This window comes from Bubalus bubalis, chromosome X (assembly GCF_019923935.1).
Source record: "Bubalus bubalis isolate 160015118507 breed Murrah chromosome X, NDDB_SH_1, whole genome shotgun sequence".
NCBI classification, from domain to species: Eukaryota; Metazoa; Chordata; class Mammalia; order Artiodactyla; family Bovidae; genus Bubalus; species Bubalus bubalis.
Window position 1 is genome coordinate 122170539 of NC_059181.1, and position 22542 is coordinate 122193080.

General features: G+C 41.8%; 1 protein-coding gene across 11 annotated transcripts in view; it reads left to right on the forward strand.

Moving 5' to 3' along the window:
- The window catches only part of ARHGEF6 (Rac/Cdc42 guanine nucleotide exchange factor 6), a 116559-nt gene that overhangs the window by 89990 nt on the left and 4027 nt on the right, over positions 1-22542 (forward strand). For 4 of the 11 annotated variants that reach the window (XM_025276677.2, XM_044937220.1, XM_025276681.2 and 1 more), the window contains 12 exons: positions 2142-2280; positions 5020-5079; positions 7015-7161; positions 10632-10718; positions 11515-11593; positions 12569-12714; positions 14027-14164; positions 15751-15771; positions 16891-16984; positions 18075-18164; positions 20671-20770; positions 22475-22529. In XM_025276677.2, coding sequence (XP_025132462.2) covers positions 2142-2280; positions 5020-5079; positions 7015-7161; positions 10632-10718; positions 11515-11593; positions 12569-12714; positions 14027-14164; positions 15751-15771; positions 16891-16984; positions 18075-18164; positions 20671-20770; positions 22475-22529 — 1156 coding nt within the window. The other 7 variants (XM_006049467.3, XM_025276678.2, XM_006049468.3 and 4 more) reach the window with 7 other exon arrangements.

Here is a 22542-nt window from a genome sequence, read left to right on the forward strand (position 1 = left end):
CCACATATATATGATATCATATGATATTTGTCTTTCTCTATCCGATTTACTTCACTTAGTATTATAATTTCTAGGTCCAAAGGACTATTTCTTGTAGAAGTTCTCCCTGTGTTATTCAAGTCAACTCAGCTCCCACCCTCCTTTTTTCATGATTTAGACCTCAGAGATGGCCCGTGCCATGTCTGTGTTCCACATCAAGCATCAGATGGTACTGATTTCCAACAGACTTGGGTATGAACCCCAACTTAGCTATTTACTTGCTTTCACTCATCCTTCCTGAGTCTTATGTTTCTCTTCTGTAAAATGAAGATAACACCTGTGTGAAAATGTTGTAGTGAATATTAAACAAGAACAAATGCATGCAAAGACTTAGCATGAAGCAATAGCCTTATAAACCTCAATATTTAGGCTTCACGATTTTAGTAGGAAGTAGTTTTTATCTCTGTTTTACAGATGAGTCAGCTGAGGTTGGTAACTGATCCAGGGTCACCAAATTTGTTTTATGATTTCAAGTCCAGGGCACTTCAATCCCCTTGGCTGCTTCTGGACCAAGACTGCAGAAACTGATGAAACAGGAAGCACTGATGGTTAGGTGTGACCACTCAGATGAGCTCTAGCTGCCGTGAAGGTGGCAATTCCCAGTTCTTTTTCCTCTGACATTCCTTTAATTCTGTGTGATTCACAGTTTCTGTTTAACAACTGAAACTCCATTCTTTTCTCTCCTGCTCACAAAAGCCCAGGGATAGGGAGAGTGTTTATAGTAGGGTTAACATGCAACCTACCCCACCCCCACCCCCTAGCATGTTATCACTGATAGTGAGTTTCTTTGAACACAATACAACTTATTCCAACATGCCATAGTCAGAAAGTGCTGCATAAGATGTATTCTAGGAGAATAAATAGGTCATTTGGTAGTACAGGGTTCCTGTTGGAGAGTGATGAGAAGATTGGTGGGGTCAATGGGAGTCTAAAAAGTGGAGAATTGATCTCACAGGTAATTGGAGGTTTTTAAGTAGGAAAGCAGCAGGAGTAAAATGGTGGTTTGCAGGGGGTTTCAGAAGCCAGAAAGCCTGGAAGCCAGGGGATCCACTGAACTATTGAAGTGAACTAGACTGAATGAGATGAAGGCCTGAACTAAGTCAGTGGCAGTGCGAATGGAAAGGAATGAACAGATACAAGAAGGCTTGTGATAGATTGGATATGCATGGGCAAGCAAGGAAGGAGAGGGGTCAAGTGATAAAGCAGATTTCCTTCTTTAATTCTATTTTTCAGAAATGTAAACTATAATGATCTTGTGGCCCAAGGACTCAGAATCCTGATGGAGGAAAGGAGAAAATCCAGAATGTGCTGAAGGGCAGGGAAAACCCAAGGTTACACGTTGGCAGGACATGGTTCCTAAGAGGTTTTTTTTTTTTTGGCTCCACCACTTGGCATGTGGGATCTTAGTTCCCCAACCATGGATGGAACCCATACCCCCTGCCGGGGAAGCTCGGAGTCTTAACCACTGGACTGCCAGGGAATTCCCTACAGTCCTTTTGTTATTTTTGGCCGAGTTATTTGGGTAACCTGCTGTATGTTTTCAGATCCTAGGCTAAGTGACTTTGTGATTAGTCATGGAGACATGCTGCTGTCTGAATTTAGGACTTGATTCTGGAACATTGCAAGTGATGTTCTGGTGATAGAAAGCACTTGGTGAGTTATTCTCTTTGGCATCTCACCAGCCAGTAACTAAATGTTTGCAGTGACTCAGAAAAGACTTTCTGAACCTGACATTGAGATCATCTGATAGATTGTACACCCCATGACTCTGGGTATAGGCTTCCTTAAGGGCAGAGATTTTTGTTTTCTTCACAGCTGTATTCCCAACAGAGAACAGAGCCTGTCACTTAGTAGATGCTCAATAAATAATTGTTGGATGAGGAAATGAAGCCAGGGGTTACGAGTGCCTGGCTCACCACTGTACCCAGTGCTGCATGCCATGCTGATGGAATTGAGTTGAAATGCGTTGGACAGCATTTGGGCTGGTGACACAAAATTTATTTGGTTTTATATGCTGTGAAATACAGGAAAATCATGTTCAGTCGATAGCTGTTTATATGGAATGTTAAGCAATAACAAAACTATATTCGTCCTTTTGCCAGTGATGAGCTGGAACGATTTATGGAAAATCAAGGTGCGTCCAGTCCAGGTATCCTCATTTTAACAACAAGCCTCAGCAAACCTTTCATGCGACTGGAAAAGTATGTTACACTCTTGCAAGAGTTGGAACGGCATATGGAGGTAAGGGAAGGTGAACTGTTTTAAGCTCGCATACAAAGTATGGACCTCTGCTATGGAGGCAGCAGCCAGTCTGCCTCCAAACTAGCCTTGGTGAGGAGTTCAGGAAGAATCTTGGTTTCAAAATTTACTTGATCCAGTCTTCCCTCTTCCCGAGCTTTTAGTTTTCCTCTTTATGCAACAAGATAAGAAGGGGACTTTTTTCTTTCCTCTGAAGATTTTTAAATTTTTGGACTTATTTTTATTAATTTTTTCTAGCTTTATTTTTGAGGTATGACTGACCAATAAAAACTGTATGCATTTAGATTGTATAACGTGACTTTTAAAAGGTGTATAATGTGATTATTCATTATACACGTACTTTGTGAAATGATGACCATACAATCAAGTTAATTAGCACATCCACCACTTTTTTTGTGTGAGAACTTTTAGTGTCTTTTTTTTAGCAACTTTCAAGTATACAATTCAGTGTTATTAACTATAGTCACCATGCTGTACATTAGATCCCTCGGATTTACTCATCTAATAACTGAAAGATACTCCTTCTTTATTATTAAATATTCATGGTCATTCTCCCTCCCCTCCCTTCTCCCAGCCTCGGTCTTGCTCATTGGTTGATTCAGATGGTGGTTCTACAGAGAGATCTTTCACCAAGAAATCTTCTGTTGCTCTGATATATGAACCAATTTTCTTGTGGGAGATAAACAAAGCAAAACAGCATCAGAAAATGCACAGAAAATTTTTTTTATTATTATAGACAGGAGCATTTATCCCTAGGTCACTGCAGCCATTCAGCTTTCTGAGGCTAGGTTACAGTGGAAGATTCTGGTATTTCTTGAAAGAAGAATAAATGGGTCCACTCTTAGTTTCTTTCTTTATGCAGCCAGATATCTCCATCAAAGTCCCCTTGCATTTTTTGCCTCAAGAGCCCAAATCCTCTTATTAAAAGCCCGTCAACAGGGGTGGCTTCTTGAGTGGTTCTTGTGTGCTGGAGCCTGGGGGATGGGGTTGTGGGTGGGTGAGGGGGGCCTGGAGGCTGCATTTACCCTACTTGTTCTTCCTGTGTCTGGGGAAAGGTTTTGAGGTTTGAAAGGGTTTGAATATCTTTAAAGAAAAAGGTTGCACACTGCCGGTCATGTCAGCATTTGTAAGGATTGAAAGTGTGTACTCTGAGCGAAACCACATTCTCAGGTTCTTTGACCTGCCAGAAATCTGCAGGCAGTGGGGAGCCAGTGAGTAATGCCAGCCAGAATGAAATTTCAGTTAGAGCCCAGCAAGGTGTTGAGCCCTGGATGGCTTTCCAAAAGCTAAACCAATTTGCTGAATCGTTTGAGATTGGCCCCTCCTGGTTTCTCACAAAAATTCAGAAATGAGCGGCCTCAGGTTCCGTGACTGCTCAGTGCTGAAGTGCAAATATTAATACACGCTTCACTGGAGGAGATAAAATCCCAGGTGCTCCTCCTGCCTGGATCCTCTGTCTTGGAGCCTGTTTCCACTCCTTCTCCATGTGCTGGTGGTCCCCTGCCTTTGGCTGCCTTTCATTTCCCACTATGAGATTATACATACCCCAAGTATGAATCCACCATCTGATAAGACACTTTATCCAGCTTTCTGATCATTGAGCATGGCTGCCGGCTCATGATAGAGTAACATTTGAACTTCGCAGTGGTCAGCTGATTTGGGGAAGGATGAGTTTATAAAGGAATACAACCTTTCTTTTCATAAGCAGTGCTGTTCTTGGCTTGGGTTAGACCCTTAGTCTACTCAGCTCTGTATTTTATCACCGGAGGCTGGTTGCACAGCAGATATCTTCCCATTACTCCAGCTGAAGTTCAAAGTTTAGCTGGATCTCTCCCCAAGGAGCTCCACTTTCCTTTCATAAAGAGTTATGCAGGTGTGGACTCCTCAAAGCCATTTAAAAAAAAATGGCTGTTTATTCGTTCTGAAGCTAATTCATTTTTTGACTGTACTGCCCAGCTTGTGGGATCTTAGTTCCCCAACCAGGGATTGAACTGTTGCTGCCTGCCTTGGAAGCACAGAGTCTTAACCACTGGACCGCCAGGGAAGCTCCTCAGAACCATTTTTGAACCTGTTCACTTTTGGGGATTGTAAGTCCCGTGAAATTGCAGACCAAATAAGCTTGCTGAAGAAGGAGCACATGGTATAAACTTGGAATTTTTTCCCGTCCGCCAGGTTTAGTCTGCTGAAAGAAAATGGAGGAGGTTTAGCATGTGAGATTGGATTGATTTTTCTGAGTACCACTCAGTTTCTACATTTCCCTACCTCTTATCATTTAATAACAACATGACCTAATGATGACCCCAAATAATTATTATTTATTATCCACAGTATAATAGCAGAAGGGGAAATGGAAACCCTTGCCTCGAAAACCAAATATATGTTACCAAATATATAATGTATTCTGAACTGTCTTAATTTCTTCATCACCTAATCATTAAATGTGCTGAGATTCCAAATGCTCAAGTGTTGTCTTATTTTTTAATCTTGAAGTTAACATATAGCAAAACTGATTTTTTTCCTTTGAGGTACAGTTCTATGACTTTTAACCTATGTACAGATTTGAGTTACCACCGTCACTGATACAATACACAACAGTTCCATCATCCCTCAAAAATGTCCTCTTTTGATCTCTTTGCAGCCACACCTTCCTCCCACCCCACCCTCTGGCAACCACTGATCTGTTCTCCTTTAATACTGTTTTAAAATGTATTCCTTTGATAGGATACGCATCCAGATCACCAGGATATTCTGAAAGCAATCGTAGCATTCAAAACTCTCATGGTAGGTGCTGCTCTAAAATTATTATTCTCTATTTCGTAGTCTTTGTTCTAAAACAGTGACTTGTGTGTAATGTTTCTTTCCTTTTGCAAAGGTCTTTGGAGTGGAAACAGTAAGCTCTAGTGACCGTATTGCAGTGATTGTTTCATTTAATGTTGTCTTCCAAACATCATGCTTACCTGTGAAAGGTTGCCAGGCTGAGGGTGTAAAGTACTCACATTTGAAGTCTCTGCCACATTAAGCATGGCTGTGTAGGTGGGGGCTTTCTTTTGTCTCTTTGTCTTTACCCCTGTGTTGCTCACCTTACGTCTGTGCAACTCGTCCTTCACTGATTGGCATCAATACTGGATTCATCTACTTATGCCAAAAAGTGTAAGTCTATTCTTTGCATAGGAAAAAGAAATCCTTCATCAAATCTAAAAGGAAAAAAAAACCAGCTAAAATGCAATTGCCGTATACAGATTGCTATCAAAGATACCTTTATCTTAAATCTCGAGCATGATGGCTTAATGTCCTCTTGAAACCACTGATGTAAAACCGCTTGGTGGCATTTTAGGAGGAAAGTAAACGTTATTTGGGGTGATTGATTAAGTTGAGCTTCATTTTAGACATTTCCATAATATTCCAAGTGATGGGGATCGATGTTCAGTTATTGATTCTTGCTGTAAGATTATGATACACCTTTCACCATCACCTCATTTTTGTTGCTGTTGAAAGATCTGTACCTGACGTGTCCACAGTTAAACAGCAAGTTGAAGACCAGAGAGTAAGGTATCAGGTTAAATTTGCTGTGGGAGACAAAAAATGGTCAAATATTGGCAGTTTGACATGGTTCAACCTAATAGAGCAGGGCCACTGAAACCTGTGGCATTTGTTATTGTTATTTTTGTCCCCTTTCTTTTTTCCTGTGTAGATTGAATATAACATGTCTCTTTTGAAAACAAATTAGCTCTAATCATTTTACATGTTGTACAAGTTGCTTTGATGGTTATAGTATACTTACTCCCATTCCAGGTGCTTCAAAAATGTATCAGTTTATTTCTTCAAGCTTTCATTTACCTGAAAGGGACAGCAGAGATTTTATAGAAAACACATCCCAAGATGCTATGACAGTCATTTGGAAACAGGAATATAACTAATCATATGCTTATTTTCATATTCAATTTGGATTGAATACTGTTAAATTATTTTAAGATAACCGCATTTTATGAAACAGTCATATATATATATAGTAATTATAGCCTACATATTGTTTCTTGGCTTGTATTTTCAATTTGTATTTGTGCAATTCAGTTGTATCTCTTTTTCTAATCCTTTTAAGGATAAAAATGAACTTAGTACTTTTTATAGCAACCTACTACTGGTCCCAAAACAAAGTGAGGCACAGTGCACATGTTTCATTATAAAATCAGTTTGAGTCACTGTGGCATAAGGAGTTTAATTTTCTCTTTTTCAATAACTCTTGGAGTTATTTTATAAATTAAGATGTTATTTGGTTGGAAACTGAGTTAGAAAAATAAGATTGCTTTGTAACTCAAAGCACTGTTTATGCAAAGATAGACAAGATGGAGGGGAGGTGGAGCCAACGGGGATGCCAAGCAGCAGATCTGAATGTACTGTCCCCGTTTGATGTAATTCTGCTTATTTTCCCATACTCCTTGCGGGGAGGGAGAGGCAATCCCCTTCTACCAGTTTATCTTGATGTTTTGACAAAATGAGAAGTAGCTCTTCCTTACAAAATGTCTGGGTCCTCAAGGCCAGCAATTTAAAGTAGTAGACCTTTCTGTCTGTCCAGAATGGAGCTGGTGATGGGATTTGCGATGAAGAACAGGGACTCAGTGGAAATCTGAGAGTCGAGAACCACATCTTATTTTAGTCTTGTTTTAGGTCTGTTTCGGAAGAATTCCTATTCCATTATGTTCTGCTTTGGTTCCGTAGGGGCAGTGCCAAGATCTCAGAAAGAGAAAACAGCTGGAGCTGCAGATCCTTTCGGAACCTATTCAGGCATGGGAAGGGGAGGATATTAAAACCTTGGGGAATGTGATCTTTATGTCACAAGTCATGGTACAGTGTGGAACAAGTGAGGTAAGTGGTTTCACAGCTCAACACCACCTCTTCCATCTCTTCTCCCATATGTTTCTTCCTTTATGTCTTCTCCCATCAAGGTCAAACACTCGAACTTTCGCATCAGAAACTGAGGACCTCTTCTTTGCCCAGCCCTCTGCTTGGTGCTGTGGGAGGGAGTTAGGAGGAAAGAACAGCCATGATCTTGATCTCTGCCTTCAAAGTACTCATTAGAGACAGATGAAAACCCAAACTGCAACTGGAAAACAAATCAAAATAGTCCATGACAGATTGTGACATCCCAGCAGTAGATTCCATAGAAGTTCAGAGAAGGGAGAGAGCAAGGAAAGACTATATGGAGACAGGACCCGAGGAGGGGGCCATGAAGAGAAGAGGGGAAAATTTTGTAAGGGAGAGGTCCTTATTGTCTCAGGAGAGAGCACGAACTTGGCGGCCTTTGTTCTTCAGGGCACTTGATTGGGAGCAGAGGAAACCTCCCAGGCAGAGTGCAAGAGCGAGCTGATTGAGAGGCAGGTTGTGAAGAATGTCGGATGTCAGGCAAGGGTAGTTCAGATGGAACCCTGCCAGGCCTGAGTGGTAGAGAAACACAATCAAAGGGCTGTTTACGACACCATCTGGCAGCCGTACATGTCCACTAAACTGGAGGGGATGGGGCTGGAGACAGGCCAGCTGGGTTGGAAAGTGGTAAGTAAGTACCTCCCCCTCCCAGGAAGATGATGGTGGAGAGAATGAAACTTAGGGGGCAAGTCTGAGACCTGTTTGGAAGGGAAAGCCTATAGGAAGTGGTGAGCCATGGGCTAAAAGAGATGACAGATGTCATTTCAGACCTGGTAACTTTCAAGTGATGGTTGGTATATAGATGGAGGTGACTTGTAGGCAGGTGTTGAAAAGGTATAGAAATGTGGGTAGGAGGTCAGAATTAGAGGTAGAGGCTTCCATGTCGCTGACAGATGTGCTTTCTTGGGAAATAAAAGTCCAGAAAGAAGCACAAAGGCCTGAAGATGGATTATATCTTTTAGGAAGGGGGTGGGGTAGGGGAAGAAGATTGATTACATCACCTGGCATGATTTATTGGGTATTCCAATCATCTTCTCCTTCCCTAAATATCTTCTTCTACTCCCTGACAGGTCTGTGTCAGAGATTCATTCGGGTTAATGTGGTTACCAAAGAGGAAAGTGGGGAGGAATAAATTAGGAGTTTGGGATTAACACATACCAACTACTATACATAAAGCAGATAAACAACAAGATTCTACTGTATAGCACAGGGAACTATACTCAATATCTTGTAGTAACCTATAATGGAAAAGAATCTGAAAAAATATATATCTGAATCACTTTGCCATACACTTGAAACATTGTAACTCAACTAAGGCTTCAATAAAAAAACACTAGAAGAAAAATAAGTAATCTCATGTAAAATGCAGATACCCTGGGGAAAGTTACTGTAGCGACTCTAACAGTCTTTCATACCTTTGGGATAAACCTCTTGGGTAAAGCAAGAAGGAAATAGTGCCAGAAAAAGAAAGTGGAAGATAGAGGGAAATTAGGGGAGTGTGTTGTCATGGAAATTCCAGAAAGAACATTTAAAAGCGGCCAGACTGCTAAGGTCTGCAGAAGGTTCAGAGTATGGAGACTGAGAAGCCATGAGATGTCACAAAAAGGCAGTGATTGATGACTTTGAGAGAACGACAAGGGTGCAGTTATGGAGGGATCAATGGGGAGAAAAAGAAAGCAGCCAGTAATTTGACAATAAAACGTCAAGAAATAAAGCCACAGGGGGCAGATGAAAGCCTATGAAATGGACAGGAGATGTGCCTATGCTAAAGGCAGCAGAAAAAGCGAGTTAGACAGGAGAAGTGGCTGGAAGCAGAAGCAGGAGATAAGATGTCTATAGAAGGAAGCCAACCAAGAGAAAGATGGGAGAGAACGCAGAACACTTGTTAGAAAAATTAGCCTTGAAAGGTTGCTCTTCTCAAGCAGGAGGAAGGAGATGGAACTGGGCTTGAGGATAATTGTAGGTAAGATGGCTGGACGTGCAAGCCCAGCGACATCTTTGGCATTTACTCACTGCATATCTGCTCAAGGAGTTCAGAGAAGCATTTGTGTCCAACATTTCCTTTCAGTTCAGTTCAGTTCAGTTGCTCACTCATGTCTGACTCTTTGCGACCCCATGAACTGCAGCACGCCAGGCCTCCCTGTCCATCACCAACTCCCAGAGTTCACTCAAACTCACGTCCATCGAGTCGGTGATGCCATCCAGCCATCTCATCCTCTGTCGTTCCCTTCTCCTCCTGCCCACAATCCCTCCCAGCATCAGGGTCTTTTCCAATGAGTCAACTCTTCGCATGAGGTGGCCAAAGTATTGGAGTTTCAGCTTTAGCATCATTCCTTCCAAAAAACACCCAGGACTGATCTCCTTTAGAATGGACTGGTTGGATCTCCTTGCAATCCAAGGGACTCTCAAGAGTCTTCTCCAACACCACAGTTCAAAAGCATCAATTCTTCGGTGCTCAGCTCTTCGCAGTCCAACTCTCACATCCATACATGACCACTATTTCCCTCTTTGTTTTATGTGGGTATGGTAATTACTGTGTAGTTACTGATTAACAGTAATTTTAGGAAGAGTTTAACACATGGGTTAAGAGCAGCAGTCCCCAACCTTTTAGGCACCAGACATGGGTTTTGGGGATGACAATTTTTCTACGAATGGGAGAGGGGTGGCAGGATGATCTGGGGATGATTCAAGCACATTACATGTATTGTGTACCTTATTATTATTACATCAGCTCCACCTCAGATCATCAGGCATTAGATTGCAGAGGTTGGGGACCCTTGTGTTAGAGCAGAATAAATTTCTTATCACTTGAACCCTTTTATTTGGCCACTTTTCAAAGTAAAATCATTTTCACTTTGAGAACCTCAAGACTTATAGTGTACTGTGGTTGCATCATGGGCAAGAAGGCATTAACAGTGTGACTTTTCAGGCTTCATGCTTGGGAAACAAGCATGGTCATTTGTATTTAACTGTTGTGTATAGATGGACTTCCCAGGTGGTGCTAGTGGTAAAGAACCCGCCTGCCAATGCAGGAGATGGGGGTTCGATCCCTGGGTCAGAAAAGTCCCCTGGAAAAGGAAATGGCAACCCATTCTGGTATTCTTGTCTGGAAAATTCCATGGACAGAAGAGCCTGGTGGGCTACAGTCCACGGGGTCACAAAGAGTCGGACACAACTGAGCGACTGAGCACACACGTTGTGTATAGGAAAGAGACAGATAAACTGGATTTATATACATTTCAAAGTACAATTAAACAAGTTTTCTACTTTTAAGTTGGGTATCTTTTTTTAAAAAAATTACTATTTGTGTTTCATCGCCTTATATAAGATCTATCTTACAAAAATTCCAGGAATTCTTAATAAACAAAATGTGCAATTTCTGTTTACATGTAGTCTTTTTCCCTCCACTTCAGGAAAAAGAGGAGCGGTACCTCATGTTATTTTCAAGTGTTTTGATAATGTTATCTGCAAGTCCTCGGATGAGTGGCTTTATCTATCAGGTTAGTAGATTTCATATAAAGCAACAAGACAGATAATGAAAATAAGTTTTCCTCTAGATGCACTGTTTCCACTCTGTATAAAGAGCTCCAGCCAGAAAAGGCAAAATGTTCTGACCCTTTGTATAATTAAACAATTTATGAGAGCAGATATTCCTTTGAACATAGACCTTTGTGTTAGCATAATGAGTTTATCCTGAACCTCCACTGCTCTGGTTATGAGATAGGTCATGAATGTGTAAACAGAAATCAAAGTCTGCAACTAAGTAAATTAACAGCAGCATTTTCCAGGCCTAGATCATATGATTATTGCTGAGAAGATATAAAGCTGACAGTTGCCTCTGTGATTGTCTTATTACAGTCACATTATATGACCCAAGTTTCTGAGATGGAAGTCATTCAACTCCTTAGGAAATTCAACTCCTTTCAGTTGACTCCCAAGACACTGAGTGTTATAAGTTATTGTTGCCTATCCTATCTTGGCCTAGCAATGACTAATTTTCATGAAATTTGAGTTTTTGCTTTGTTGATGGACTCTCCTGAGAATCTGTTAGAAGGGTAAACTGTGATTTAATCCTGACCTCATGATTTATGGTGTGTCAGCAAAACATAACCCACATTTTCCCGTTGCTTTCTTGTCTGATTAAAATTTAAAGCAGAGAAACACATTATCTATTGACAGACTGGAGAAATATGTCTCACCATAATTCAGCAGTGGTTCCTAAGAGGGTCAGAAAATCTAACAAAAACAGAGACATGTATAACCACAGAATTAATGGGGATGTTCTTTTTCTGGTAGGGAAAGATACCAGTAGCAGGAATGGTGGTGACTAGATTAGATGAAATTGAAGGGAATGACTCCACATTTGAAATCACAGGTAGGTAATTTTCTCTTCTTCAAATCCTTTTCAAAATGAAGTGGGGTTTAAATAAATAAACACTATTATTTTCTGTTATATAGTCCATGAGCAAGTTTTCCATGGACATGGTAAAGTATATTCCATTTCCTTGGATAATTAGGTTACAGCAAGAGGAGGGAAGACTTGTGGTCATTCATGAGCCTCAGCTTGGCCATTAGTTTCAATCTTCTCTTGCATAAGAGCTAAGAAATAACAAGATGGACTGATGTAAATACAGTTTTCTCTCCCTTCTGTCATCTATTCCCTGGTGGCAGAGGAGCCAAAGATGTGAACTTTTATCAACAATTTTATCATCAGCCTATGAATTAGCAAGATTTGTGTTTCTAAAAAGTGCTGAAAAACCATGAAACTTTCCTCCCAGTTTGAGCAATCTGCCACACCTTGGTCATGCCCCCCAACTGGCCTGTTGTCCCTTTTGCCAAACCTGTTTGATGTAATGGTTGCACGTTTTTCACGGATACAACTCAATGGCTAACACTAGGATGCTGGCCCCAGACCTTAACCCCTTCTTTCCCAATAGGGAGTCCGAGATTTGGTGTTGGCCTAAAGACCAGTCTTAGTTGGATCTGGCTTCACCTTTGATATTGGGTAAAGCAGTATGCTATTCTCCTTTCAGACTATGAACTAGATGGGCCCTGTGCTTAAATTTGGGGACTGTGAGTTTGTTTAGATTGAAGTTTTATATTACTTCCAAGATTCTATAAGCAGTAGAAATCAAGGATGGTTTTATAAATCAAATACGAGTATTTATATCTTTATTATCATGGCTTATCTGTTCCTGATAAAAGAGTTTCAACAGGGTTAACTCATAGCTATGAAAACTTCTCAAGATAGACACCCAAGTCCTAGCTGCACAAAGTGTGTTTATGAATGAGGCAAGCTCAAGGTCCTCCTTGTCTTTTGTTTCCAAATGCTCCTAATCGGGTGATCCAGGTAACATAGTAGAGAGAATTGTGGTCCACTGTGGCAACAACCAGGACTTCCAGGATTGGCTGGAGCATCTGTACAGGCTGATCAGAGGACCTGCCTCTTGCAGTTCATTATCCAAAACATCATCGTCGTCTTGTAGTGCTCACTCCGTAAGTAGTGTGTCTGTCCTGTCCAGGGATTATTGAGTCTCTTGTCAAATCTTGCCTACTGAGGACTTACAAGAGTGGTGAGCATGCCCTTAGCCTTTGGATAGTTTGGATTTGTAGGATTAGAAGTACAGTCAAACCTCATTAATTCTGCTTTCTTATTATCAGGGAGGCCCATCCCAATTAACACAGAGTTTGAGATATGCAGCTTTGTTTGACAGTTATTAAGGTACTCCAACTGAACAGCTAGCAAAGTTTTTCTAACCAGAAGTCCTGCTAAGATGTTTTAGTGATAAACAGGATTTATTTTACTTAGCAACCGTTATGCTCATCAATGCTTTGGCTCCAATCCTTTGGCCACCTGATGCGCCGAGCCGACTCATTGGGAAAGACCCTGATGCTGAGAAAGATTGAAAGCAAAAGGAGAAGGGGGTGACAGAAGATGAGATGGTTAGATAGCATCACTGACTCAATGGACATGAATCTGCACAAACTCCGGGAGATAGTGGAGGACAGAGAAGCCTGGGGTGCTTCAATCCATGGGGTCGTGAAGAGTCAGACACGACTTAGCGACTGAACAACAACAGCGTGCTTGTATTAATAATGTGCTAAGGCAAAAGAGATAGTTTACCTTCTTAAGTACTGAAACATCTCCATGTAATCCCATTCATGCTATCACATTTCTTCATTAACCTTTAAGGGTAAACTTTGAGAGCTGCCTCCTTCTGCTGTATCACAGAGTTCACGGAATTTGAATTGATGAGATTTTACTGTACTTGCTGAGTGAGACTGAAGATGTGTTGTGTTGTCTGTTAACATTCAAACCTGTGATGCTCAAATTCCAGTTTTGAGCATCGTGTGTTGTGAGAAGAAAAAGGGCTTTTGGCATCAGATCTGGGTTCAAATCTTGACTTTGCCGATTGCTGACTGGTTACTTCGCTTTGCTAAAGTTTGCCTTAAGTTTTTCTGAAAATAACCTATGTAAGCACCTAATTGAGTGCCAAACACATGACTGAACTCATTAAATGTTGACTGTTATTCTACTTTCCTCCCTTTCAGGGGAAAAAAAAACATATGACTTGAATGAAATTGCAGGACAGAGGGAGGGCAGGCTCGTGGGATGTGGAATCAGTGTTGTGCTGTTCCTTTGAGGCCCCAAGTCTTGACTGGAGAATGCCAGTTTTCCAACTGGAGACTTGTTTTCCCATCTTTTCCTTTCTGGGCCTGGCTTTTCAGATCCAACCAAGCTATTGTTGTTCTCTCACTGTGTGGCCCAGGGTTGGGTTCATATGGCCAATTGCTACCATCTCATCAGACATTTTCCCAGTCTTTTAGCTCTACTGGACAGCCCCGAGGACCCTTGGAGCCTCCTCAAATTATAAAACCGTGGAGCTTAAGTTGTCTACGACCTGCACCTCCACTTAGACCATCAGCAGCACTAGGTTATAAAGAGGTAATTTTGCTACATATGGTATAAAATGCTTCTGACAAGCTGATTTTGTAGCTTATTAGAGATAGTTCTGTGGGGATGTGCTAGAATTGATGGTAGGCGATACAGTCAGTCAGTCTTGAGTTGCCAGACTCAGTGATTTTTTTTTTAATTTCTTAATTTTTCATTTCCCCATTGTCCATCTACACATATGTCTTAAATACCCACAGGCTTTCTGTGCACTGCCTGAGTTTCTCCGGTCTCCTCCTGAAGGGCCTCTGGTTTGCCTTTATGATGATATGATAATTCTATGAATTGGTCATGATGTACACACATCTCAAACAAAAGTCACTTCATTAGCATGAAATTGCTAACCAAGCAGACCCGGTTCTGCATTTTGAATCATTTTGATCTATGAAACCAAATCAGTAAAAGTTTTATGGGACCAAGCCCTGGGTCTGAACTATGAAAGTCTGAATTATTTGCTGCAGTTGGGAAGAAAGAATTTAATGAAAGGAGTGTCTTTAAAAAAGAGGCTTCTAAGCAACAACCCTAGAGGACATTTGATATTTGGGTAGAATGGGGATTTCAAGGTTTTTTTTTTTTTTTTTTTTTCTTGTCTCGAAGTTGCAGTCAGGAAATGCCAGTCACTATCTTCTGAAACTGTGTGGAGTGTTACCTTTTCCATCCAAACTTTTTTTTTTTTTCCCCTAGCATGGTTCTCATCATTTCAGCTTTCAGAAAAGATCCTCATTTATTAGTAACTGTTCTTTAAATAGGTCTTACTGCATGAAGATTTAGGTTTGTGACAGTTATGAGATGTGTCTTAGAATTACGGTGCCAAGGCAGCATATACTTTTGTACCAAATGTGTGTTTTTGATGCGTGACGCAGACTTAGCTCAGTTTTGAGTTTGTTTTGATTTAAAACACCATGCCATTGTTTCACTTGTTGCCTCCAATGCTTAGTGCAGTAAAAGTAGAACAATGTTTGGATACTAGAGGATTTTTTGATCTTTTCAACCTGACATGACAGGAAAATAATCCTTGAGCTGAATCTTTATTATGTACCTCTATTCAGAATTTGGCCAGAAAACAGCCCCAGAGATTGGCTTTGGAAATTGATCGGTGATTCCTGCAATCATCCAATTTTCTCCTCTGATTACCTTAACCAGGAGTGCCACTTCATAGTTACCTAAGTCCCCTTTTTAATGATGGATATTTTGTAATTGTCAGTTACTAAATTCAAATTAAGGTGAGCTTTGAAGGGTAAAGTTGACTTAATCCTTCACAGAACTAATCCATTAAAACTAAGGCATGATCACTTTGTTTCTGCTGGGAGAAGTGAGTTATTAATATGTTCTTACTATATAGTGTGTATTTCAGTAATTTTCAGCATTTGTAATTCTTCACAGAACTGTATTCCTTGGGCTTTTGCATGACGATATTGCATCTGAAACTAATGTGGGAAACATGATGATATTCTCTCTGTGTAATTTATGATAACACTAACATTTCAAATGTTGTTTTAGAATTATTGATAAATGGATTTGGTCACTATAACCATCGACCTCTCACGCTCATCTTCTCTTTCTTTACATATTCACTTTAGAGGATGTCTTATATCTTAAAGGTAAGGGTAGAACAATATCTTTGGTGTACAGTGACATCATTTAATGCTGTGCTGTAATCTTTGATGAATGAAGCTTTCCTTTATGCTTGTTTTGTCCCTTTTTACAATTGGTAGCTAAAATATGAAGATACATTTCTGACATGTAAGTACTTTCTTCAAAAAAGCAGGCTCTTAGGAAATATGTACAAAAATGAAAAACTCACGTGTGACAAAAATAACAGGAAAAATAGAAATAGCATGTAAAATGTCTATTTTCCATGGGCTTTTTTTTTTTTTTTTTTGCTATTTCTATTTTTCCTGTTATTTTTGTCACATGTGAGTTTTTCATGTCTGTCTGCTTTCTAAGGAGATCACTGAGGCTAACATAAAGAAATTAAATTCTTTGTCACATTTATTTGTAAGGTAGCAATTGTTATCCATTCATCCTGTATATATATTGCATGGGAGGTTGTAATAAGATGATCGCTGTTTACTCGGATATTTAATGAGCACTTTTTAGACTTTCTGGTTATTCATATGGCAAATCCAACAATTCATATATCTTTTATCTGCTAATTAAAAATATGCCTTGCTTGGCTGTAAGTACATTATGTGTAACCCCGAATTATTTATCAGGAAATCTTTCATTTGGCTATTGTCTCTGAATACAGGAACTGTACTTAGTCTCTCTGCCTTAATTTTCCTGTCTGGCAAATGGAAGTTGATATTCTTCTTTGTGGGACTGTTGCTAAGGAGAATTTATTAGTTTTGAAGCTCTTTGAAAAGTGGTCTATACCCCACTAGTAGTTATAATTGTTATTTCATTCCCTTAAAACTGTATCAGTGGGGAGTATAAACCCAGTTAGGAGTAGTGTTATTTCTCTAGGAGTGACATCCATTACCATCTCTCCAGATGGTACCCTAAAGGCACTAGGCCTCCTGTATCTGCAGCTTGCTCATGCCATTCTTGGAGCCATTTTTATTGTGTATAGTATTAAATTTTGATACCCTCCTAAGTGAAACTGTAAAAATCAGAGAGCCATTCTACTTAATTTCATTAGCTCTTTTTAATTTTTTTTTTTTGGCGGGGGGTGGGAGAGGGGAGAACCTTAATTCATGAATAAACCTCTACCCTTATAGGAGTCTAGTAAAAGCCCCAAAACGATGAAGAAGTTTCTTCATAAAAGAAAGACCGAAAGAAAACCATCAGAGGAGGAATATGTCATCCGGAAAAGTATGTATGTGTTTTTTATTTTTAGAAAGTTGATTATAGATGAGGAATTTTTTGAAAGCAGAAAATTCGAGCAGTATGTTCTCAGCATCATCTTTCCCATAGGGAAAAATGCATTAAAAAAAAAAAAGGCTTAGCCTCCTCTAAGACTTTGGAATAAGCTGTCTCCTGCTGCTTTTCACCTGTATGATTTTTGTGTTGACTATTTGACCGTACCTGGTTTAGAAATACTAAAGGGACCTATTTGCCATGGATACATTTTTCCGTTCTTAGTTTCTGAATGCCTGAGATATTTGCCTTTACTGAGACTGACTCAGTAGACCTGAAGGGAGTTTAATGTTCCGTGATGTTCTCAGTTAGTCAAGGAATCTGCCTGCTGACATACTGAAACAGGGCTGGATTTAGAGACAGACTGCAAAGTCGGTCAGCCAGTGGTTACATACACATTTGCCCCTGTGGCTGGGAACAAGGCACTCTGGGACACACATGAAGGAGTAAGTGCCACTTCCTAAATGGGTGACAGAGCTGTACCTTTCAGTCAGAAATAGTCTGGATAAACCTTTGCTAGACTTTAGCTTCTGTATCCCCCATCCCCCACCCCACTCCTAGGTCTGCACATGAGCGTGTGAACAGTCACTTCTAGGATGAGTTGGAGGGGCTTGGGGAGGAGAGGGAGACTCAATGACTAGCCTGGCTGGTTGGGAAAAAAATGTGTTATGTTAGTGGTGGAAATCTTCCTTAGAGAAGGTGAGCCTTGAAATTTGATGGAGAGGAAGGGTGTGGTGTATCGGCTGAGAACTGAGGCCAGTGCTGGCCCTGAAGCCTCTGAGACACGTGGGAGACCCTCTAATTTAGTGTTTCGAGTGGCTTCCAGAGCAGACCACTCGCGGTGCTGAACTCACTGGTGCTGACCGCAGAGCTCCTCGGGGCTACTGTCTCTCTTGCTCCACCATGACAGCTGGTCAGCTTTTCTCTCCTGCCTTGCATGAACACCACTGGTCAGAGAAGCCAGTACCCAGAACCCGCGTGCATCATTTCGAGGGTCCAGAGGCGTGTATCTCTGTGAAAAGTCACGATTCATTACATTTGACAGGTACGGCTGCTCTGGAAGAAGATGCTCAGATTCTGAAGGTGATTGAAGCCTACTGTACCAGTGCAAGCTTTCCACAAGGCCATGGCTCAAGTAGGTTCCCCCAGCCACTTTCTCTAATGAGTGATGTTTCTTCGCTACTGCTCACTGCCTCTTGGAAAAAGAGCAAAGCAACCCAGATGGGCTGCAGGGTGTGGAAAGCAGGTGACTTGCAGCAGAGGAGTGGGTACAAGGCTGCATCTTTCAGATAAGCTGGTTTTAGCTACCAAGCGGTTTGTTTACCCACTGTTTCTTTTCACCCAGAGAGAAAGAGAGATGCAAGAATAAAAAAAAGTTGGAGGTGATAGAAATGAAAAAAAAATTTTTTTTTAAAGTCAATTTCCTTTGAAGTACACAAATACCTTCACCAACACTAGTTAGGAATTAAAGAGCCCAAAGGGTTCCTGTGTCTGTGAACTGATGCTAATCTCTTCTTATAGGCAGATTTGGAAAGGAAGTCAAAATATTATCTTTGATCAGCTGCATATTTAAGCAAACAGAGCTTCACCAAGCTCAAGTTTCAGAGTTGCTCTGAAAATCTGGAAATGTAGCTGCTTAGCAGGGCCTGTTGAGAGTGTCTACAATTTATCAGGGACCTATTAGCTGAGGGTATTTCCCCCAGCCTGAAAGTGAGATGATGTTTTCTGATTCTTCCTTGTGCTTTTATAAAAGACATGTCACATGGCTTATGTCCTTGGCCTTTCATTATTAGAGACATTAAGGATACCTGGTGTGAGGGTCTTGCCTCTGCGGAAGACTTGAGCTCTCCCTAAGGCTCCACTGGGACAGCCACTGAGCCCATGCTTGAGCGTGGGCAGGGCTTCCTCGGTGAACCACCCTGAGGGGTGCTGTCAAAGAGACATGTCTCTAAAGGCATCATGGGAAAAGCATTCTATGTGGACTTTGATACATTTGACTTTGAAGGGTAGACTGTCACACCTTGTGCTTCTCAGACCCAACCTGGCTGCAGCTTTGGGCATGCCTAGCCAGTACTCTTGCTTGGAAAATCCCATGGACAGAGGAGCCTGGTAGGCTGCAGTCCATGAGGTCGCTAAGAGTCGGACATGGAGCCTGGTAGGCTGCAGTCCATGAGGTCGCTAAGAGTCGGACATGACAGAGTGACTTCACTTTGACTTTTCACTTTCATACATTGGAGAAGGAAATGGCAACCCACTCCAGTATTCTTGCCTGGAGAATCCCAGGGACAGGGGAGCCTGGTGGGCTGCCGTCTGTGGGGTTGCACAGAGTTGGACACGACTGAAGCGACTTAGCAGCAGCAGCCCTAATAACAAGATTCCAGGAGACAGGAAAGGCAAGTGAGAGCAGTTTTTATCATAGAAACCAGGAAAGAGAGGCACACAAGGAGACACTAGAAGCAGCAGCCCTCCTATGATATCTGACCTCACCTCCCGCCTCCTCAAGTCTTCACTCTGATAGAGACAGGAAATTTGCTCAGAGGTGCAGGCAGGCATTCTCAAGAGTCATATTGTCCCCCCTCCTCCCTGGCCTCCCTTTTATGTGTGGAAAGTGTCTAGCACAGTGCTTCGCACGCAGTAAGCCATTTAGCATCATGGTGTCATGGCGACCAACACCATACATCCCTCTCCAGCCAAAAGTCCTGCTCCCCTAAAACTGATCCCTACTGTTTCTCACTGCGTCCAGTTGGTTGGTCAGTCAGCCAGTCTGCTACCCACTTATTAAGCATCTACGAAGTCCTGGGCCCTGCAGAAGACAGAGACACATCCCCTTCGAGAAAAGCATGGAGATTGAGTGAAGGCAGTGAGTGTTCAGAAATTGAAGGGAATTGGCTTAGAAGAGAGGAAGCCAGTGGCTCAAGGAGACAGAGATTAAGGGATCTAGCTCTCAGAGGAAGGATCCAGAAGGGAGGCGGAGGTTGGAGGTGCAGGAGAGCTGTCTGGTCAGGTCCCATGGCTGCTCTGTCACCTTCTCCATCCCAGAGCCGGGAGATGGTGAGCAGACAGTGGTCAGGACGCCTGCATCTTTGCAGCTGTCGTGATCATCTCCCCACCCTCACTCTACCCTTGATCAAAATGGTCTCCACTGACTCTGCCTCATCCTGTAAGATGGAGAACCAATGGGGGTGAATGATGCTTCTGAAGACTTTTTAAGCATGTTGCATCCCCATGTAGTGCTATGTTCTGCATGATTTTTACTAAAATACAAAACACACAGAGTGGTGGTGTGTCATTCCCCAGAGATGGGCAGGGAGGAGTGGTTGCTGGCCAGCTCTTTGCTTTGGAGGAGGCAGAACAGGAAAGGAGGGTGCCTTGGTTGAGGATAATCTCACAGCAGCCTTTTCACATTGTTTCTGGATACAAAATGTGCCCCCGCCCCCAGGGTTGAAACAATGTATTCAGCCATTTGGAATTTCTCATGTCAGAAAGATTTCATCAGAAAATGTGACTGCTCTTGGGGTGCCAGTCAGCCAGATGCTATCAACAAAGACCCCTCAAAAACAATCGTAGAAAGGAACAAACCCCCAATAAATAATCTCCTCTAGTAATCCCTCTCCTCTGCCTCTGGCTACCCTTGTCTGTAGGTGCTCGCAAAGATTCCGTTCCCCAAGTCTTACTCCCCGAGGAGGAGAAACTCATCGTTGAAGAAACCAGAAGCAATGGCCAGACCATCATTGAAGAAAAGTGAGTAGAGCTGGCTAAACCTTTTCTGATATTTCCAGGGGCTGGAAAGAAGGTTCTGGCAGACCAAGCCTGCACTGAAGGGCAGACCCTCCTCATCAGAGCATGAGGCCCTCTTGGTTGATCGTACAGTTGGGAGCACAGGGGGTGCTGCTCCCAGAACAAAGGGAAGGAGAAAGGAAAGGCAGAGGGGGCAGCCAGCTCCCCGGACAGGAAGGAACTTCAGGGTACAAAGGAATACTGCTCCAGATGGGTTTGGGAGGCATTGGGAAGGCAGCACCAATTCCCCTGCCCATGGCGATGCCCCTCACATTTATGGACTCAGGCACTGGACTTTCAATATTTGACCTCATTTAAACTCCCACAGCAATCCAGTGAGATACACCACCATTGAGATTTACCACCGTTACAGATGAGGAAATTGTGATTCAAGAAAGTTATGTCCTTGACCTGCCTTTGCACAGTAATGAGGGTGACCTACCAGGGGAAAATCAGGTTAAATACTTGTTTAAACTTGAGTCATTTCTGAAGTCAGGCCTAAATTTGCATAGGACAGCTTGTTTCATAGCGCTTGGCACCGTCAATATATTTTTCCATCTGGTGTATGAAGTGATACGGCCAAATGGTGAAGCACTTGGGCTCAAGAGAAGAACAGCCCTGGTTCAAGCCCAGATTCTGGTACTTGTTAGCTGTGTGACCTGGGACAAGTTCCTTCCCTTCTCTCTGCCTCAGTTTCCTCATCTAAAAACTGGATGTGATAATGATACTTTCAGGGTTGTTGTGAGGTTAAATGGAATAAGAAGTACAAAAGCCAGCACATGATAATCACTCAATAAGTGATGATCATATAGTAATAGTTATTTACTCAATAGTAATAGTTATTAACTCAATAATAGTAATAGTTTAATTACTATCATTATGGCTACATTCACCCTCCCAACGACTTTATGAGGCTTTCGGGGAATGGGTTACTATCCCCATTTTGTATGTGAAGAAAATGAGACCAAGAGAGGGTGAGAAGAAAACTGGTTACCCAAGGTTAGAGGACTGGTAAGATGTCGAATAAGTGGAACTCTGATCTCCAAAGTCCTTGTCCAGGGAGAGAGTGAGAGAGGAAATGACTCTTCTACAACTCAGCCAAGGTGCTTTATCCCTTTTGGAATACGTGGAATCTTCCAGAAATAATGCCCTGACTTTGTGTCACGTATGCTGGTGAGAAGGGCAATGTGCTCGTGCAGACACTATAGGCAAGGCAGGGCCTGGTGCCATCTCTCATCACAGTATGTCAGGTGATGCCCCCTCCTTCCCCCAGGAGAGAAATCAAAACCTTACGAGTAGCCCTAGTCTCTCTTTTTTTGAATTTTTCTTTTTAAAAATTGAAGTAGAGTTGATATACAATAATATATAAATTACAGGTGTATAATATACTAGTCGCTTTTTCCGTACTCTCCCGAGCCGGGAAGCGAGCAGTGGAGGAGAGAAGTAATAGGAAAAGCGTGATGACTCAGCATTGGAATGAGCTGGTGTGATGGTGGTTGTTAGCCCATAAAAATGAGGGACACAAGGGCCATTCACAGCAGTATCTCTCCCCATCCGCCAGAAAGCTCACTGGTTTTCAGAAACTGTATTTCTAAAAAGCTTATTTTCTTCTTAAATATCACTTAATACTTCGATGCCAACTATTAATCTCTGAACTTTGTGTTCTAGGAGCCTTGTCGATACTGTTTATGCCTTGAAGGATGAGGTCAAAGAGCTGAAACAGGTAATGAAATTTC